The sequence below is a fragment of the Colletotrichum fioriniae genome (genome assembly GCF_027942845.1).
Source record: "Colletotrichum fioriniae strain IMI 355084 chromosome Unknown scaffold_11, whole genome shotgun sequence".
NCBI lineage: Eukaryota > Fungi > Ascomycota > Sordariomycetes > Glomerellales > Glomerellaceae > Colletotrichum > Colletotrichum fioriniae.
In genome coordinates, this window is record NW_027076847.1 from 167,511 (window position 1) to 188,408 (window position 20,898).

The window sequence follows — 20,898 nt, forward strand, 5'->3', positions numbered from 1 at the left end:
ACATTGTAACCGGAGACCAAGAAAGTAAAGAGTGATGTACTTCGTTTTAATGATCTCGGTGTCAATCAGTGTCTTGATCTGCTCATTTTGTAGCATACGAGGAAATTTTTCCATGCAAGACAGAGCACCGATGGTGTTACTTCTCTCTTCTGCAAATATATATAAAGCCTGTTACCAAGACACCTGATCTTCAACTTCAATTCTTGAAGCAAGACGAACTAAACGGTGACGTGCAATTGACTTGATCTGCTCGCTTCATGGTAAAGGTGCTCATTGACGGCCTACAAGACAAATCTGAAAGTTTTCTTTGCCGTAACATGTCCCAAAGTCCCGGCGGAAGGCATGTCGGTCTCAAGACTTCAGGGCTCAGGCCTTCGATTCTTGCTCTTTTCAGCAATTTCTCAAGTTCTTAATAATAAGCTAAGAATTCACAATGTTGGGGGGGGGGGAGAAAAAAAATCAAGACTCGATAGTTGAGTTTGGTCACTTGGTACGATCTGATCAACGTGTTCCACAGCTCCCGAACCGCTCTCTTCAACCCTCGAAATGGCGAAAAAAGAAACTGGCACAAGACCCAGTCAAGTAGTGGGCACATCTCTCTTTCACACATCAACATCACGAGAACAAAGCACAGTTAAACCCCAAACAGACATTTTTCTTGTCTTATTATTATTCTCCTACGCCAATAGGAACACTAAACTCGGGCTCAAGATCCTAACCTAGCCGTTGAGTCATACTCAAATCATAAGCCTTCAGTCATAAGCCCATCTCATGTTTTCATGAACAAAAGGTATCAAGTGTCCACAAAACCCGACCGAAGCAAACAGCAAGAAGACTAAAAAAAAAGTGAAAAATCAAGTGTACCCTTCCCAAGTCTATGAATCTTTCCCTTGTCTGGGTCAGCAGCTTGCGAAACGAAGCAAACCATCCCAAACCCAAATTCGGAAATTACCAAGAAGAAGAAAAAACAGTCAAATCTGTTGCCTGGTTGCGTAGATCGCGTCCAAATCGCAAGTTGAACGAGCCGGAAAAGAAGCCACAGAAGAGAAACACACAAAAAGTGGCATCGCCGTCCTCTCCATTTCCTCGTCCCCTCCCCATCTATCCTGCACCGAAATCCACATCACCCACACACACCCGCAACGTACATCTCTCAGTACGTCACATCAAACTCCTCCCTGACATCAAAGTCCATGCCCACATGCTTGGTCCGCAGGTGACGAACAAAATTATCGCGGCGGTTATACACGTGTCCCGTCTTCGCCTTTCGGCAACCGGGAACGCGGCACCGGTAGCCCCCGCCCGCGCCGTCGCCGTCGAGCGTCTCGTGCGTTTTCTTGTGCCGCTTCAGGTCCTTCATGGTCGCAAAAGCCTTATCGCAGCTCGCCTCGTCGCAGAGGTACTCCTTGATGTGGTACCTCTCATGCTTGCTGATGAAGAACAATCAGATGTCAGTCCATGAAGTTCTCACCATGCATAGAGTGAACGGTCGTCGAAGTTGGAGGTAATGTTTCCAGCCTCCAAGACAAGTAGAGAGGGGAGGACGGTCAAGGAATAGACAGAGAGGGAGAGTTAGGGAAAGTGAAGGTGAGATTTACGTCAAATCACTAGGTCTGCGAAAGACCTTGCCACAATTTTGCCAACGGCATTCAAAACGTAATCGCGAAATGTCGATACCGGCGGCAGCGGGCGTCGCGACGCCGTTGCTGAACCCGCTGTCGCTGGCTTTATCGCTTTCATTTTCGTTCCCGGGGTTTAGGGGGCTTCGAGTCGGGCTCAGCGTTTCCGAAGAATAGGAGGGGGTGTCGAGTGGACACTCCATGACACCAAGTGCCATAGGTGATCTCCATGATGAACACGGCAACAAGCCGATGATCGGGGGAGGTGGAATAGGTGGGTCGTCGACCGAATCTAGCTTCAAGGTGGAGGTCGTCGTCTGGTCGGAGTAATATTCGCAGTAGCAAATGGTGTTTCCGAGTAACACACAATAACAAGAGTCAACAAGGTTGGGTTGTATATTGGTGTCTAGGTAGAACGCCACCGTGGCAGAGTGGAAGGGGTTTCAGGGGTGAGAGTTGTTGAAGACCTGATCCAATGATCAAGGCTTAGACCGACCCGTTCGAAGGGGGTGAGGGTCGTCGGAAATGGGGAGGACGGTTAAGCGGTTAACAGATCCAAAGGCAACAGCGAGCCCTGGGGTGTAAGGGTGCTTTGACCGAGTCAAAGAGTAGGCGGGGAAATTCCCCGCATGCGGCTCTCAGAATAGATGATGATTCTCCGGGGAGGCTACCAAAAAGGTATTGGTGTTTTGTGACGGGCAGTTGAGGTTGAAGCGTAGGGATGCTATCGGGCCATTCCGTTAGGTATGTGAGGTTGAGGTGATTCTCCTGAAGCGGGTTGCTTGGAGTATCTAGTTGGGTTTGCTGTCGAGGTTCGAGAGCGGGAAGTGATTGAGATGAGATGGGATAACGGTCGAAGTTATATAAATGGAGATTGAGTTACGTCCGGCTTGCTGGATTCAGACAAGCTTCTCGGGATGAGGCTGATGGCGGCGCGGGATGGCGGGATTGAATGTTCCGGGTTTCTCGGGAGTCAAGGATTTGCAGACGTGGGGGAAAGCGGAGAGTCGAGACCTTTTTGACTCACGGACAAGGAGCCGGGCCGCGGCGATACTTAAGTAAAGTGAGCGCAGATTCGACGTGCTGGATCTGGCGGGCACGGCGGGGCGGTGCATCGGAGAGGAGGGGGCCTCAAAAGTTTAGAGGCTAGCAGTCGCTACCATTCGCTAGCAAAGACTGGCATTGGTTCTGATAACGCAAGGTGGGCAGCATATTGGAGTATGTTGGAGTGAAGATGAGCCAATTAGAGACGATGGGAACGTCGAACTGGGGCTCGCCGTTGGTCAGTTTGGGCAACCTGCATATCTGCCCAGCACTCACACGTTGGGCTCCGCTCAACCTTAGTTTTGGCGCGCCATTATTCGCCCAACCCATCCTTCAATGTCATCTCTCACCGAGCTTTTGGGCAGAAGGTGGGCACGAGACCAGACCACCAAGGAGCCGCAGCAGGACTCCTTCGTGACGGAGAGTGCTCTCAAGACACAGGATCGAAGACGATGAGGTCGAGAACAATACTGAGATTCCAAAGAGGAGACAACGGTGGTAGAGAAAACTGATCGGATACGAGTGTCCAGCTCAACCAGATGGTCGGAATTCCATCCCATCATGACTTTCAACGGCTTCTGCCCGAGAGCACCCTTTTCTTCAACAACTACCTACGTTAGCGACAACCTCAAGTGCTAGCCTGGTCAAATACGCACGTCATTGGTCGTTCGCTTCGCCTTGCCCCTGGCATGAATCAAGCTCATCTGATAATCTCGACGCGGCCATCTTCCGCCGATGGCCTCTTGGCATTGGGCTCCGCCTCCAGCATTTCATCGGCACATTCCCCATGACGGAGCGTACTAGATGACTGCTAGTTAGCACGAAGCTGACCTAGCCGGAAGAAACATCGCGAGCTTTGCGCTGTTAGTAAAAGTCATGTTCAAGGGAATGCTCGCAAATAGCGCCACACGCGAGACTGGATCGTATTCCCTGAGCATTCCGACTGCAGACGAGTCCAGGCCAGGCCGCGTGGGCAGCAACATCTGCGGCTCCGACTACAGGCCCATCAATAGTGCGCATCTTGATGCTCCGTCTTGAAGCTAAGCATTCGGGTCCCCACCACGATACTCGATGGTGGCGGACGATGGGCAGCAACAGAAACCTCACAACCGCTTGGCCGGAAGACTTCCAAATGAGGGAAACCGAGGACGCGTGGACGGCTAGATTGAAGATGCTGACGAGAGTCATGAAGTTGCTGTGGTAGCAGCTTCGTTGATTCAAGTGAAACGACCAAGTCTAGACCAATTGTGGCGTATCATCGTACAGGACGACGAAGACAGGACGACGAAGGCGGCGAGCCTGCAAGGAGAGACGTCTCGGCTGCTTCCTCTGCTCCACAAAGTTCCAGAGTTGGCGATTCCATTGATGAATTTTCTGCCGAGGGGACCTGGCAGTAGTAGAGGTTTTGAATGCTCCGAAGCTCCAAGGCCCGAGGGGGACGTTCGTCACGTGGTAGTCGAGCCAAAGGCCAGAAAGGCGGGGGAGCACATAAGTTGTCAATGACTGCCATGCCCAGCGGCCAACGAGAGACCAGCCTGTCAAGGGTTTTGCGTCCAATGTAACGTCTGGACATATTCCTGGGCCGGTGACTCTGGCAACACGGTCGGATGCCGAAGTTGGGCCGGCATGAACGTGGGCATGGCCTTGAAGCCTCGCTTTGTTTGTAATCATAATCAGAAAATGCCATGCTAGTCTCGCTCGGACGTTGCATCGCATGCGATGCCAGTGTTTTCGTTGTCTCGTGGCGATGCAAGATGTGATATGTGAGGGCAGCAAGTATCGTCATCCACGACCGTGATGCTTGACGTAGGCAGCGCTGGCAAGACGGAGAGAGACGGACAAAAGATCATCGCTGTCTCGTGGCCTAAAGAAAGGCTCGCGATGCATATTTGAAGTAACGTAAGAACAAGTGCCAAGTGCTGGTGACTTGAGCATCATGACTCGAGTGGTACAGGCTTGGAGGTGAAAGTTGCGGTTAGGGCCGGCATCGCGTGGGCGCCATGTCTCTGACTCGGTGTCGATCCATATCTTGCTGAGATCTCGGGCGCCGTTGCACTTTGTTGGTCTGCAGGTGATCTAGAATATTTCTCTCAAAGGTTCCTCGGCCACAAGTTAGGGTGGACATACCCTGGGTAGAAGGGAGGTCGGACGGCGTGCAGATGTGAGATGATACGCACCAAAAGGCGTTCACGATCTGGCGGTCTGATGGTTTGAGCAGGGCAGGGTAGGATGACGGAGTATCTGGAGCGTAGCAGTTGTGACGTTGAGAATTTGGAGAAATGGTGTGGACATGCGCGCGAGGGAGTCAGACGCCGCTTGGAAGCCGACGTTGACATTCTGGCCATCATTCATCTCAGAGGGCAAACTGTCGGAGCAAAGAGCAGCCGAGACAAACAGCGTCACTTCAGAGAGGCAGGTAGGTTGCCTTCCGGTCCGTCTTGGCTTCCGCAAAATTATGTCCGTTGAAAGTCACGGGCGACGTGGAAAACGGCAGGGGGAATGGACAAGATGTTCCTTTCCGCCTTGGCTTGTGACCTTCCTGCCAAACATTGTTCTTTTCCGGCGTGAATGATGGGGCAGTTTCCCTTCTTTGTTTCAATGAAATGTCCTTACTCTCTTGACACCTTGACTTAGGTAATACGAATGCTTACCTGATGAGGGGCAGAGATTACCCACTTTTCGGAACCCCGCGTGCGACGTCTCGAACACTGCCCTGAGGAAAATGCATCTTGTTTGGCTGTTCCCCCTATCAAATCTTCCTCGGTCGTTGTCTTTCTGTCTCATCCACATGCCAGTCAATGACCTCAGCTTCACCGACGTTACTTCGGAGAGCCAAGATCAGGCCGCTCACATGGTCATTGTTTTCATTCTCTATTGTTGTTACTCGTTGGAACATTGAGAAATCTGAGCGCATTGTCCCCGTCGAGGGGCAGTAAACAATCAACCCCCGCATCCGTTCCCCAGATACATGGTTCCATCATGGAAAATCGCTGCAGAACGTCACAATAATCCAAGTTGATCAACCCAACGCTAGACCGCCTTCAACAATGCAAGCATCGCAAATCCTGGCCACCTGACCAATGAAAATCCGGGGAAAGTAGGGACGGGAACGGGCCCTCTTTGCCAGTCCGGGGCGTACGATGCAGATGCAGTCCCGGTCCCTACCGCCGGCCGCTTTGGAATAGCTGTTTTGCGGGGTTGTGTTCACAATCAATCAGCTGGTGGTTCACCTCACACCACACGCCTGTTCTCCCTTCTCTTTCTTTCACGCACACTCCCTTTTATGGTTACACAATCTAGCGTTGTTTACCGCAAGTTGGGGGGTACAGATCCCCCTGACGGCTACCTTACCCCAACTTTCTAGTAGGGGAAAAAAAGTTGGAGATGGGCCAACTTGGCGCGGGGTGTACTGTAAGCCGTGGTTTGCGAACGAGTGCAGAAAAAAGGAGGCCACGAGAGCCAGCCACCTGCCAACCAGACAGAGAGTCATGAGACCAGTCTTGGACGCATGGTGTGCGATGCCCCCTTCCCCTTTGCGTCCTTGGCGTCCAGTGCCATGATTCCGTTCGTAGGAGAGACGACGTACCCTCCCGTTCTTTTGGCAGCAAGCAGCTCTGCTGAAATGAAGGCTGCCGCTGCGAACCTGCCATTGACTTGCCCGGACGTTGGTGCAACCGCTACTCAGCCAGCGGAGGCCAAGCTAAGCCAATGTCACTGCGACTAAGGTAGTTCGCCGTTGCCGTTTTTTTCTTCCTTTTTTTTTCTGTCTACTGCTTGCTGTCTGGTTGTGGGCTACTGCATGTTGTGAGAGACACCTCCCGAGGTTGATTCACCTTCTTTTGCTTCTTCGTGATTAAATACCCGCTGTCCTCGCTCCAGATCCGTCAGTTCTTTTCCCGCCCTTCTTTAGCTCGTTCGTGAACGAAGTAATACCTTCTCTCCCTCTCCCCATATTGTCTCACCCCCGGGCTTTTTGGTGTTCCCTCTCAGCTGAACTACCTTGCCTTTTTGTGCCTCAGACTTACAGTTCATTGATTACCTTTACACAAACTTCGTCCTAAAGTCACTCTACCTTTAAGCTGACACGCTCCGCTACTCACCCCCATCCGAAGTCTGTCGATCAGGGAACAGCACCCCCTTACCCGCCGCCGCACCGTTTGGCCGAAACCTTGACACTGCCCAGGTGGTTCTCTCTTAAGGCCCGGGGAGCCGAACTCTTGCAACCATGAGGCAGCATCTTTTTTACACATCGCTTCTGTCGGCATTGCTCGCAGCACCGTCGTACGCTCTGCCCGGCTTCTTCTCCGATGCAGAACGCGCCCATTTTTCATCAGACCTCAAACGCTCAATAGACGACGAATCTCCAGCAGCAATCATGGCGAGACAAGCAGCCGATAGATCCGGCCGCTGGCGGCCCCAAATCCACTTCTCACCACCCGCCGAATGGCTTAATGATCCAAACGGCCTCTTTGTCGACTCGGACGGTGTCTGGCACATGTACTACCAATGTGAGTCTTTTCCGTTGCCGCCTTTTCCCCCTTCCCATTTCAATCGACCTATTCCCCAACTCCCCAAACGCAAAGTACCGTGCTGGAAACACCTCCCAAAGCCGCGATTACCTATTTTGAGTTGTGCGACGCATTGCGCAGGTTCCGGGCGAGCGGTTACCAATGTTTGCCCTGTGCAATGTCAATGGCGCGCCTTTATGCCCGTCTCATTGGATCTGCATTCTGCACACGTGCTAGTTCCCGTTGGCGTGAGGGTTGCGCCTCTGCCAAAGACGGAAACATCACATGCGCGATGATGAGCGTTGCAATTCCACCCCCGCATTTTGGCGCGGAATGAGACACACCGCATGCTTTCCCTACCCTGCCCTGCCGTAATTACATCTTCCTCTCCCTGCGATGCATTCCTGTCTGGCATGCCATGTGTCACTGCCTCGATGAGACTATGCCAAGCTTGGCCTGGCTTTAATGTTTCAAACATCTTCAGAACTTCACGGCTGACTATTTTGACTCAGATGCCGACAACGTCGCGGGCGATGGCGTGAAGAACTGGGGCCACACGACGGCTACCGAATTCTACAATTGGGTTGACCACCCTGTTGCCATTCCCGCCACTGCACGCGATGGCTCCATCTGGTCAGGAAGTGTCGTCGTCGACAGGAACAATACGTCTGGCTTCTTCCCGTCTGACAAGACAAGCGGAAAGGACAACATCATTGCCTACTATACCTCATGGGAGCCTGACCAGGAATCCCAGCATCTTGCATGGTCATACGATGGCGGCGAGACCTTCAACCAGTACGAGAACAACCCAATTATTTCGCTCAACAGACACGGATTCCGCGACCCCAAGCCCTCGTTCCACCATGAGACCAACAGCTGGGTCATGGTCCTTTCCCTCGAGAGTGAAGTCGCCTTCTACACCTCCACCAACTTGGTCAACTGGACGCAGTCATCCATCTGGAATCCTCAGCGCAACATTGGCCTGATTGAGTGCCCTCAATTCCTCCAGATCCCCCGAAAGGACAAGTCTGGAAGCATCGTGGGCGCCAAATGGGTTCTGACTCTCAGTCTGGGAGGCGGCGGCCCGACGGGCGGTGCTGCAGTCAAGTACATCACCGGCGAGTGGGACGGCACCACCTTCACCCCGGATGTGCCCGCCAGCCTCGGCTCGCGGAGAGCAATCTTCTCGCGCCAGGACACCTTCTCCATCTACGACTTTGACTTTGGCCCTGATAAGTACGCCACCGCCTTCTTCCATTTCCAGAACCTCAACGACGCCAACCAAGATGCATACTCCGTCTCATGGGCAGTCGACGCTACGCTCTATGGGTGCTGCACGCCGACCGACCAAGAGGGGATGGCGTCACTGTATGGGTGGTGTGCGCCGCCACTGGCTGGACTCCAACACCAACCGACTCATGTCAGCACCAGCCGGCGACCTATCCAAGCTCGTGAGCACGACGTCCGGCTGGAACCCCATTCTTGACGAGAAGGACGTGTCGGGCATTCAGGGCAGCAGCGCCGTCATCCGCGACTACAACCCGGCTGTAGAGTGGACCTTGACCGTCAAGATGGCCAAATCTCTCCTCCAGGAAGGCTCGACGGCCTCAGCTCAGCTGGCCTTCCAGGGCTCTCAGTCCAACGGCACGGAGCAAGTCTCCCTCGGTTTCGACTTCACTGGCACCTCCAACAGCGGGGCACCCACAGCCAGCCTCAACATTGGCCGCGCTAGCGCGGTGTGGGATAGGTCCGGCACGTTTGGCGTCTCCAACGTCCAGGCTCTTGAGGCCGCCTCGAGCGAGGGCTCCAGCGGCAACGTCGAGTTCCAGCTGCACGGCATTCTCGACCGCTCCGTCCTTGAGGTCTACGTCAATGGCGGCGTCGAGGCCGGCACCATGCTCTACTTCACGGACAAGCCCCTCGACAGCATCGTTCTCTCCCGCGGCACGGGAACCAACGACCAGGGCATCACCTTTGACTTCAAGGCCGTAGCACTCAAGAGCTCCTGGGGTTCGTACGAGGAGAAGGCCGTCTTGCAGAGCACGCAGGACAAGTGGAGGACGGAGGAGCTGTGAGGAGCAGGTCCACTTGTCATCCCTTGTGATTAGAGATCTTGGTGGCTTTGTAAACGTCCTTCCAAGCGACCTTCCGGTATGGGGGGGACGTGAGGCGCGCGAAGAAGCGGAAGCGGTGCAAGACTTTTCCTAATCATGTTGGACATGTGGCATGATGAGAGATTCTAGAGCTCAGACAAGAGGGCTTTTTCTTTTCTAGTAAGGGTTTCCACATCATTCTAGGTGGCATTCGTACGAATTATGATTTCATCGTTTACTCTCGACTTCTTGAATGTGTTGTGGCTTTTCGCCGTGCGTAAGACGCCTCCAAGGCTCCCTCCCTATGCCCACATGCCGTCCTTTTGAACTCTTCCAGAGTCTATTAGAATAACACTGGACCAGTAAGATTCATCAAGTCATCTTCGGATTCGCATTTATTTAATAGAGCCACATGGTGTAGTCACATCGGGAGGTGACAGAAAAGGTAACGGCATCACGAAATCAAGCCTCCATTCTCACGTCTTCTAGAACCACAGGAACCACCGACACAGAATAGCCCGCGAACATAAAGAAACGGGGAAACGACGAGTGTTTCAATCACAAAAGCTCCCCGCCGCTCTTCTCCACCTCTTTCCTCACCCCCGAGAACCCCCCGCCCTCCTCTCTTCCCGTCTGAAAACATGCTCTGCGTCAAAAGTTGGGATGCCAAGCTCAAACGGAGAGTCAAAACGCCCTCCCACCAAATTCCCACATACCTTTACCTGCAGTGAGACTGCCAGTGGGAAAATCATCATGGTCATTCACGCCAAAGGCAGTCAATACGGATGGAGGCTTCAAAAGATAAAATCTTCATATCGATATTACAACACATACACTGTATTTTATTGAACACTAAAATCCCCAGACTCAACCGAGCTTATTCAAGCTCCGCGCTCCCACCTACCAGTCAAGAGCATTGCCCCCGTGTCTCTTTAACGCCTGATACCCGTTCCAAAAACAAGAATATTGAAAAGGAAAGAAGAAAAAGGAAGCCTTTTTTTTGCTCGTGAACTACTAAATGTTGACAAAGTCTATATCGTACCGTATCCAGAGAGCTTGAAGAAGCACTCGCTCCGTCGGTGTGCACATAATGGCCGCTCCATGCCATCAGGGAAATATCTACCAGTTCAATGCTGCCAATACAGCCTTTATTGTCGTGTCTCGTTGCCCTTCTGGTACTGGCCCAACCTAGATCAGGCCGTTCGATCCGCTGCTCAAAGTCTCCCTCAAGTAGTTACTTTGGCATCGTCAAAGGGGGTTACAAGAAAGAATACAGGAAAGGAAAGAAATGTAGGGGTATATGAGGTTAATAACCGAGTCCGGCAACAGCGGCCACGACTTCACGTCGTAGCATCCGCTTTACGTCCGCCTCCCGATCTGCTTCCCTGAGGGCGTCGTTAGGATCGACCTTCTTGTCACCCTCTTTTTTCTCGTCCTTGTGCTCCTCCTTATGTTCCTCCTTCTTTGGCACCTCCTTGTTTTCCTTGGGTGTGGCAATCTTGCTAGGGTCGGCCTTGGGATTGCCGGGGCTCTCAGTCTTGTCAACGGGAGCGTGCTCGGATTTGAGCTTGTCCTTCTCTTCGCTGGACTTGTCTGCCGCCAGCTTGTCCGCCCGCTGGTCGTCCTCCAAAGCGTCATCGTTGATCGGCTTGACCTTCTTGGCTTCGCCGTTGTTGATGCTCGCCAGGGCTGCGCTATCGAAGAGGTGGGCAGCATCAGCGCTAGACATGGCATATCTGGTCGAATTGAGAGGGTGGCCAAGGATTGAAGCCTGAGCATCAAGCTTGTCATAAAATGCCTTAGTAGGCGCTTCTTCCAAGTAGTTGAGACGGTGGCCGCAGCGGGCACCAAGGACATCGCGAATCTTGGGGTTGGAGCTGCAGCAGTGGCCCCAGCAGTCACTGATGTGGTCAATGATAGACCGGTACGGGTTGCGGCGGCGACTCTGGTCGATGATACGGACAATGGTGGGAATTGCCACTTCGTGGAAGACTCCAAAGCCAGCGAAGATTTCGGAAAGGAAGATATAGTCGGCGAAGAATCGTCTCGGAATGTAGTAAATATCACTCCAGCCAACACACCACTCGTCACGTTTGATTTTGTACTCGAGGTCAAAGTTGTCGACGACGGCGGCCGCGGCCATGGCGGTGCGGTGGAAGTCCTGGCCCCATCCCCACCAGTTGTAGTTCTTGGTGTCGGTAAGGCACATGTACTCGGGTCCACCGTGGGACGGCGGGGCAGTGTCGATGATGGCGGGGAAGTGGATGTTGTATGGGTTCATACCCGTCCAGCCAAGAGGGTCAATCCAGGCATCAAAGTGGTAGTACATCAAACCGTCAATCTCGGGTTGGGTGTCGAGAATGAGTTTCATAGTACGGGACACCTGCTTGTAGACGGTAAAGGTTCCCGGGAATTGATCGTGAGTAAGGTTGTGGAACTCGGGATCCTCCTCCTTGAACATGTTGGGCATAGAAATGTGTACGGTGTGGAAGAACGGCTCGTACTTCTGCAACATCGGGACGCGCTCCGGACGGGCAGAGTTCCACCGAATCATAGCCATCGTGTTCTTGAATGGCGACTCGATCTTGCTCTCGCCGCCAGTGACAGGCTTCGGTCCAGAAGGCGCAGATGGGGCGGATGCTCCCTCCTTGGCAAAATCGGGCATCTTGGCCTCGGACATGGTGAGGAATGCCACGATCACAACAGTGATGAACGTAGCGACGGCGAGGAAGATCTTGTTGAACTTCCTCGCGACAGCTGCCATCTTGGCGAACAGCGACATCTTCTGGGGCTCATTGGCTGCGGCAGCGTTGGGGTCCTTGGGGGGCGGGTTGTCCATGTAGAGCCATGATGCAACAAAGACGACGACGGTACCAGGCAGTACGAGGAAGCTGAGCGAGGTACCGAACAGAATGGGCGAAACGTAGAGGAGAATACCAGTCGCAACAGCCGTGGCGAAGCATTTGATGACGGCGTCGGCATCTACTAGGGTTAGCACATGTCACTTAGCAGGCGCTGACAGATACTCACATTTGTACACAGCGGTAATGGCAAGCCCAATGAAGACATTGCTGACAATTACCATGATGGCGCCAAAGCTGGTATAACCTTCAAAGAATCCCGGCTCATCGGCCTTCAACGTCTTGATGACCAAGTGGCACAACAAGTTCATGGCAGCACCCGCTCCGTAAAGGATCATGTTGTCGGCATGCAAGCTCGAGTCGTCGGTCTTGAGCAGAGCCTGGTTGTATACGCCTGATGAGGCACTCAGGAAGACCTGGAAGAGCAAGATGAAGTAGGTGCTGAACGGGTAGGTCGTGCCTGTCGTGGGGTTGTACTGGGTCACCATCAAACCGCAAATCTGCATCGTGTCAGTGACCAGATCAAACACTTGGTACCCGAATTCGTCCCACTGACCTGCATGAGAATGGCAATCCACTGGATCTTGGAGATCTTAGTGTTCAAAGTCGCAATCATGACCAAGGCGGTGATGAAGGTGACACCGCTCTTGGTGAGTTGAATCGTACCGGGGTCGGCCATTTTGTAGCTGACGAAGATCTGAAGAAATTAGTCGCAATGAACGGAATTACACAGCATACGATGTAGGAATGACGTACCGAATTGTTGATGAGCACGTAGAAGAGCGCCAAGTTGCAGAAGCCATATCGCACATCTCTGGTAACTTCACCACGGACGTAGCTCCAGTATGTCCTCACATCGAGCGGCGGAAGCGGGCCATTATTTCTCTCAACAATGTTGCCAGTGCTGGACGAGCTGGCACTACCGTTCAATCCCTCCTCTTCCCGCTTCTCATCCAGGCTGCTTCTCTCGGCCAAAGGGAGTTCTGTGGCGATGGAGGCATAGCCACTGCCGCCGCCCCGGGTTGACGGGCGAATACCATCCGCTACCCTGCGCTTGCATTCGTTGTAGAAGAAGATGGTCGACAAGAGCATCTTGAGGAATTCGGAGATGGTGACAGACGCCGAGGGAGAGAATGAGTAGGATCCGCCTGTCTGGGAAATCTTCATGATGATACCGATGCCAACCTGGATCGCAACCAAGCCGAGGGCAGCAGCGTAGGCGGCATGTTGAGGACCACTGGGAATCCAGCTGAGGGGCTTCAGAAAGAGCCCCAGTATGCTCCCGTGTCGTAACATTGTGGGCAATTATCACCAGCCGCTAGAGGGCGGTTCAGCGAAGAAGCTCGAGGGGGGCGCGACGTAAGATGCGATCGATATTTCTCGAGGGTTGTGCCAAAAGAGCGCCTCGGTGATTGCCAGTGAAGGAGGAGTGTAGGAAAGGTGCTGCTCGGATGCAGCGTGCAGCTCGCAATTGCAGGCGGTAAATCTGCTGGCGGTGTTTGGTGCTGCAAGCAGGCGGGAAAGGACGGTCTCTGATCGTGTTTAGGTTTCCTGGGTGTGGGGGAATGACGCTCGCTGGGCCGCCGTGTCCGACATGCGTATTCGAGTTGGCAGCTATTCGTCGATGGATTCGTTTGGGTTTGTTTCGAGTCGGAAAGTCGTCGGTTGTTTCCGCCCGCGATGGTCCCAATATCGCGATGACAGGTGGCGCTGGACAGAACCGGAAGAATTGAAAAAAAGAGAGGAATGAAATTACACGGGAAGAAGGGTAGGCTGGAGAGGAATGGACTGGAATGGGTGTTGCATGGGAAGCGAGGTGCCCACGGCGAGCAGGAACGGGGAAGAGAGAGACAGCAGCGTCAAGCAGAAGCGCACTGCAGGCAGTCGAGGCAAGGGAAGGCAAGGGAAGGGGGGGCCGTGGCCACAGATGGATCCTTGGAGGTATCCACTCGAGGTTGCTGACATACTTTGGCGAATGTACAGTGTGTGCCACACCCAGTGGGAAAGGTACTTTCGTACAGGTTGCGAGAGAGACACACACACACACATACGCCCACTTAGGTGCTCTTTCCCTCTCTCCGTCACAGTCTCTCTCACTTTTTTTTTTTTTTTTCCTATGGTGGGGTCTCTGGGGGAGCCAAGCGGTGTCCCAATGAGAAGTCAGATAACTAAGCCCAAGTTCATGTGGGTCTGTCGAAGAAAATAGCACGAGCTGTCATTGGATGGAATTATGACACGGTGCAGCGCCGTCTCGTCTGCCAGTGGATGAAAAGCAGGCCGCTATACGGATGAAAGTTGAGGTACTATTCGTACTTGCCTCAATGCTCATCTCAGAGAAAGACGATGATGGTGCACTTGCTTTGAAAAGGGGTCACGGCTTGGAGCTGCTACAGCCAGCCCGGCTTCAGTACGGATGCACCATACACAGTAGGCACCCGCCCTTTTGTCTTCTCCCGGCTCTCTTCTCCCGTTGACTCTTGCGAGGTGGACACAAAGGAGGGGGGACCTTGAGCTTGGCTCTGTTTTCGAAGGGGTCTCCGGAGGGGCCGCACTGTGTCAGAATTAAAGTAGCCGATCTCTGACAACGGGACTCTCAGTACCACGTCAGGCGAGCCGGGACACCGGTGTCACTCAAGTCTCGTCGAACCTGCGCTTTCTGTGCAGTTCCGTCATAAAAAGACCAGCTAAATCTTCATGTGAAGTCTCGATTATCAGTATGCCTTCGTCTGATGCTCTCTCGATATGCAAGTAACACCATGCTACTTGGGGGCGATAAGGGCCAACCTGTCTCTTGCTCGAGTATACGCTGGTCGATGCTCGAGGAGAAACAGCTCTCTCTCCGCCTTGCCATGACGCGGACTGCAACCGGTGCCGAAGCTGTTCAAACACGAAACCTCGACATGAAATGTAACGGTGCGCATAGTACTCGGTGATCCCTTACACCTAGAGACTACAGTGTGTTCAGCGGCGACAACACCATCTGGTAATCGTTGGGAGCCACACCAGAGCTGAGAGCAAAGCAAAGCTGGCCCTGGAACTCCTGAATCCTGAATCCTCACGATTTCGGTTTGTCCAATCTATTCTAGCCGGCGCCAATATGTTGATGTGCCACTGCAGGAAGGGAAAAGGGGCTTTTCAAACTCAATCTTATCGCTAGCAATAGAGATTAGGCCAACCAAACTTACGTGGAAGAAATTTCCCAATGACGAGGCAAAACTGCCGGGAGATGTGCGTGTCGACCTATCCGAATGAGGTTTGGCCTCCAAGCGAGGCTGATAGTTGCAGCTGCTGAACGGACGACGACGACGACGACGACGACGACGACGACAGCTGCAATTTTGCTACACTAGAGGCGTGACGATGTTTTGTAGGTAGCCAACCGCCTTACACTATCTGTACGCACCCTCTTTTGGGAGGCTTGGAGCATGACACGAGTAAACGTGCTCCTAGATAGGTACTGTGTCGATGCCAGATGGGGAGCTGCCCCTTGCTCCGGCTGCGCTTCCCCCTGGGGCTAGTAAAGAAGCACCGTTTCCCACTTGAGGTTCGCGGCGCGCGCAGGTCCCATTTCCCGCCCATACCCACCTCAGGGCTCAGTACGTACCTCTGAATCCTGAGTGGCAGCCCGCAGGAAGAAGCACCTCAACCCTTTACTGTGTACGCTTTCACTCTGAGGTACCTTAAGGCAGGCAAAGAGTGGGGTCTGGGAACGGAGGATTGGGTGCGCGACTCCGCCACCGAGGTTCGTACAGTGCCCGACATGTGTCCGTTGCTCGACACAGTACGGCCCGCTCGAGGCAAGGGCGTCTCACCCATCCGTCACTGGTCAGTGGAGAATCGCATTACACTCACTCAACCAGCAATCAATTAGCGTTAATTGGAACCTCTTTCTGAGGGCGCTCAGTAAGATGACGGCCTTTCCATGACGGCGATAACCTCCGGTGCGGTAGGTGGGCGGACTCTGTGCGAATCTTCGATAATGTTCATCAGCTTGCGCAATCGTGCATCCCGTCGCCAAATAACACGTTTTCTAGGCGCCGCGACGGCTTCTCAATGGTTGGCAATAGCTTATGCGCAGTAGGGCTGCAAGTGATGCTTATTGCACTCGACAATTCTAAACCCCCTGTCTTTGGAAATTCTGTGCGATAAGACGCAGAGCCAAGCCAGATCGCACGGATGACGGCTGTGGTCAAGCAGCTGAAGAATTGCTTGTTGCTCCCTCACGCCGAGCCAGCCCTCGATTAGCGATCAAACAGGAATTCACCCGATGAGCCTTTCATCGTGACGTCTGCGTTCAATCTACGGATATGGATATCGAGATTGATTATTGGACGGTCCATAGAAGGTTTGATGTCGGTATTTCCGCCCTCAATCTGTATAGTCTGTATGGTTCATACCTTACCAATTGCTATGAATTTCATCCAACCACGATTAGAGGAGAAGAAAAAAATCGGTTCGTATCCGGGCACTGAGGCACGCCTACTTCGTAGTAACCCTGCATGCATGTAGTCTGGATTCTGACCAGTGCCAAAAGAGAGGTACGAGAGGAAGGAAGGCACGGAGCGGAGTGGTGGAAACTGGCAAGAACGTGAGATGGCACTTTCTCCAACGCATTGCCCCCATGTACTCCGTACCTTTAGGTTGTACAGCATACGGTTTCCTGCCATCTAATTGAGATTCCTACACAAATCCAACAACCACTCCTACAACACTTCAGTTCGACTACCTGCAAATCACCACGTTGGCCAAAACGACCCGATAACATGGTGATAACTGCGGGACGCAGTGAAAAGGAGACGCGTCGCCAGCACAGCCCTGCAACGCGTGGCATGAGTGCATAGTCTACCGTTCCAGCGGATTAAACCTTAAGTGGTTGCTTCTATTTTTCTCTCTCCTAACTTGCTTCGAGTCTCGACCTCTCAGACGCCTCCGTAGTCGGCATGCTTCGAGAAGCAGAGCGACGACGCACAGCACAGTCTCGTTGACACACGGACGGACAACGACGCAGCAATTACGACACCCGTCCTGCGGCCTAAGACCTGAAGCTGGAACTATTTGGAGCCTCGTTGAAAGTGCATCAAGACTCGGACGACTGGTTCATCCTCTCTTTTGCTACCTACTCCTTAACGTTCCATCCCGCCTTGGCCGCCACCGCTACCATCGCTGTCTCCGCCAGCTTCGCCTCGCCGACAACGACGTCTCTCAAACACAAGATGCACGTCTTGGCGGGGCAAGAGACAATATTATCCGTGGCACCCTTACCTTGGCGGTTGTGAATTGGCGACGACAGACAACGGACGGGCAACCTCTGAATGGGAAGAAGGTAAAAGTGAGGCAGTAACCTTGGGTCATGAAACACACCAGATAACTTTATCTGAACAAGGACTCGCTGCAAATTCCCCGGATTCTCCCAGCATCTTCCCTCGATCAGATACCCATCGCTCGGTAGCTTCGGGAACAAAAAATGGTGCCATTTCCACTGTACAAAGTCTTCCCTACAGTCCGTCTCCGCCTGTCAAGCCCAACTGTCCGACAAGTTGCCGACTTACCTAGCAGCACCAAGGGTACCCAACTAGGTACTTTGCTCTGCTCATCGCCGCTCATCACGGCCAGATAAAGCACCTCCACCACGAGTCAAGCAGCGGTTTCAGAACGTGCGCCGACGGCATCCGCCTTTTGGGTCGATCCTCTTGGACGTCCTTTGTTCGAGTCTCACACTCAACATGGCCTTGTCCCGACTCCAGCGGCTAGACGCAGCGCCCAAGACACCGCTTATCGTGTCGAAAAGCTGCCCGCATTCTGTCTCTCGATCCCAACGTACGGAATTCTCTCGCCAGATTTGCGTGGATACCGTACTATGGTAGAGTGCCGACTTCGACAGAAGCAACTGTGCAGAACCAGCAATCTAATAGACTTTGGCCTCTCAACAGTATTGGGTTCAGGATTGTGGATCGCTATTTTCGGTCAAATAACAGTTGATACACGTCAGAGTTCAAACCGGCGCTCATTGACACTTGGCGCAACCCAAGGTTCTCATGGCTTGCGGGCCGCTAGAAGGAGCGAAAGTCTCAATAATGGGACCGGCAATCCGATATGCAACCCATCAAACTTTGTCCATGAGCGTTGAGCACTCAAGTCGAAATGAGAGCCGCCCCTGAACCGAACATAATTATCAGAAGCGGCCAACCGCACAGCTGCATTGCAATCAGCCCATTGCGCAGTTTGCATGCCGCAATCTCATCATTTGCCCGCAGCGCAGTCTCGATGCTTGGCATTGATTAATGGATTGTGCTGACGCCGATTGCGCTGAACCTACAACGCCAATGCCAATACCAATGCCAATGCCCAAGCCACCCTCTTACACTAATACACACAGGCATACAGCCCCTGGTCCCTGGTCCCTCATGTCGCTCGCCCCTCCCCCTGCGTCTCCGCCAATCCCACACAAGGCTGACAGCATGAGCTGTGCGATTCTGTTTGGCTATCCTTGCCCCGGGCGAGTTGTGGTTGGGATGGGTGGTTGCGAGTGTGGCTAGGCGGGCAGATGCAGCTGCCTAGCTGCACCATCGATGGTGATTGATTCTCTTCATCACTCTGCCACCCGCAGGATTGGCTCGAGTTTTACAACATCCATCATCACTGGCTGATCTTTGCAAACTCACGCCAAGAACTAAGACAGCGCAATTAAACGACAAAAATCAGGACCTGATGGATGTCGCGTCGGCAAGGAGTCTTATCGAGAGGGCTGGCTCGGCTGATGAACATGGTACAGTGGATGGTGATGTCAAGATTTCTAACAAGAGCAGTCAAAGCGGGCAAATCCGTTTGAGAGGCCGCTTTCTTTCGCAGCTTCTCTCTGGCAAGCCAATCCGATGGCCAAGACACGTGTCCATCTTTACTCGTCGTAGCTACGCCCTACATTTGCTAAACAAATGGCCCAGCGTATATCATTGCAGCGCTGGAAAGACGATAGGCAGAAACCCTGGCTTGGCCCGACCAAAGTTTTGCGAAAACGGGGCGAGTGGTTTCCAAAGGAGGGGCCCCCATCGCGAGTGAGATGATGGCGCCGGACGATGAAATCGGAATATAGCGGCATCTCTTGATAGTAAAGAGGATCAGCGAGCAGCAAAAGGAGATGAGTAGAATCGAGGACATGACTGATGAGATGGGGACAACTATGGATCGATGTACACACGGATACAGATGCGCCAAACACGTTTTGTTGGTAACTCAGGTTGGACTCGACGAGGAAACCCACAAGGCCAGGCACGTCGAAAGTCTGGGCTGGCCCGGGCGTATGCTCGCCGCAGGGGTTCGGCGCACAGTGCCAGCTTCCTCGGACGCTAACTGTCTCCGGCCGGGGCGTCGACCGGGTCCACTCCCGCAATCCATTGACAGCAGTCAAGCAGTCGCGCCGCCCAGGCGCGCGCCCAATTGGCAGACAGCGCCATTGGGCGATGTTCATAGAGGATTCAAGAGAAGTACTTGTAAGCGTCCCACGGGCGTTGTTGATCCACTGTCACGACGCGGCACAGCAAAAAAGAAGACCTAGCAGACCACATGTCACCTCGTGTCTTGAAATGCTGCTTGTGAGTTGTGACCATCTCCTCAGCTCCTGTCTACCAGTCAGTCGATCAGCAAGTTGGTATTTCTAAGATAGTCGAGCCCATCGAGATACTGTGGACGGTGATATTGTGTACTACCAATCTCAGTAGTCCCAGACCAGTGTTGCCAGTTTCGACATGCCGAGACAGGCTGCACGGCTGAGGTCCGACAAGAGAGACTTGGAAAAGAAAGTGAAGAAGAAAACGGACCCCTGAAGAATAAGCCCCTTTATCCTTGTCGTCTTTCCGTTCGACACTACCAAAATGAGTCTAAGAGGCAAGGGGAGGAGGGGCACAGCTTCGTACAGGGCACCGAGGACAAGGGAGGGGGATAGTGGAGGTCCAGGTCGGTCCCCTAATGGGGTTTGGGGGCCGCTACCGCCCGCAATGGATCTGTTCCAGTTGGAGAAAATTAAAATAGCAAAAGGCGACCTTTTTTTTTTCGCGCGCTCTCTCAGACTATCTCGCAGTAAAGAGGACCCGAACCTTTTTCTGCCCCCTGTCCTTACTGTACGGACGGACGGTCGGCTACGGCTACACAGGGCGAGATCGCGCATCTGCTGTTGCTTGCTTGCTGTTACCGGGATACTGTCTCCACGACCCTGAGCTTCCACCTTTCATGAGGTAAGAAGTACTGTGTAAACTTCCAAAGCCCTGTAGGTGCGTACCTTACGAATACCCGACGGGTTGTCTGTAAGGTAGTGCATGTACAGAGTACGTACCTTTTTACTGAGGTGGGAAAGAGGGACACCTTTCCCCATTGTCGGCCGACCCTCTTCTCTTGGCCCTCATACATTTCGCAAATCCTCTTTCTCCAGCATCGCTTCTTTTTCCTTGTCTTCTGTGACATGCTGGACTGGATATTGTAGATTCGCATTTCCTGCATTTCTTCACTTATTGGTTTTCTTCCTCCTGCAACAACAAAGCAGACCGTCTTTCTCTTCTTTGGTTGTGGTGCTGCAGTCTCACCGCCAAGGTTCCACCCAAAAGCTTAGAGAGACATTGCCATCGTTGGCGACAATCTGCCACTCCCTCGATTTCTCTCTCGGACCTTTGCCCGACTTGACTTGCGACACCTCTCTAGTCGTTCCACCACTCGCTTTTCGCAACTGGCAAATCTCACCCCGACGTAGCAGAGCTTCATCTGTTCATCGTAGCAATCCGGTATA

General features: G+C 53.1%; 3 protein-coding genes across 3 annotated transcripts; 1 reads left to right on the forward strand and 2 right to left on the reverse strand.

The window, feature by feature from the left end:
- Window positions 1-1,153: 1,153 nt before the first annotated feature.
- N0V96_008691 (uncharacterized protein) lies at window positions 1,154-1,822 on the reverse strand (the record flags this gene model as incomplete). The annotated part of the gene is made up of 2 exons (XM_065758426.1): window positions 1,154-1,430; window positions 1,599-1,822. 2 exons carry the CDS (start codon window positions 1,820-1,822, stop codon window positions 1,154-1,156), a joined length of 501 nt encoding a protein of 166 aa, XP_065612819.1.
- A 5,216-nt stretch (window positions 1,823-7,038) lies between these two features.
- Window positions 7,039-9,246, forward strand: INV1_2 (Invertase; the record flags this gene model as incomplete). The annotated part of the gene is made up of 3 exons (XM_065758427.1): window positions 7,039-7,171; window positions 7,684-8,500; window positions 8,526-9,246. 3 exons carry the CDS (start codon window positions 7,039-7,041, stop codon window positions 9,244-9,246), a joined length of 1,671 nt encoding a protein of 556 aa, XP_065612820.1.
- A 1,324-nt stretch (window positions 9,247-10,570) lies between these two features.
- N0V96_008693 (uncharacterized protein) lies at window positions 10,571-13,421 on the reverse strand (the record flags this gene model as incomplete). Its single annotated transcript, XM_053199056.2, has 4 exons — window positions 10,571-12,246; window positions 12,295-12,625; window positions 12,682-12,822; window positions 12,882-13,421. 4 exons carry the CDS (start codon window positions 13,419-13,421, stop codon window positions 10,571-10,573), a joined length of 2,688 nt encoding a protein of 895 aa, XP_053043511.2.
- Window positions 13,422-20,898: the final 7,477 nt, after the last annotated feature.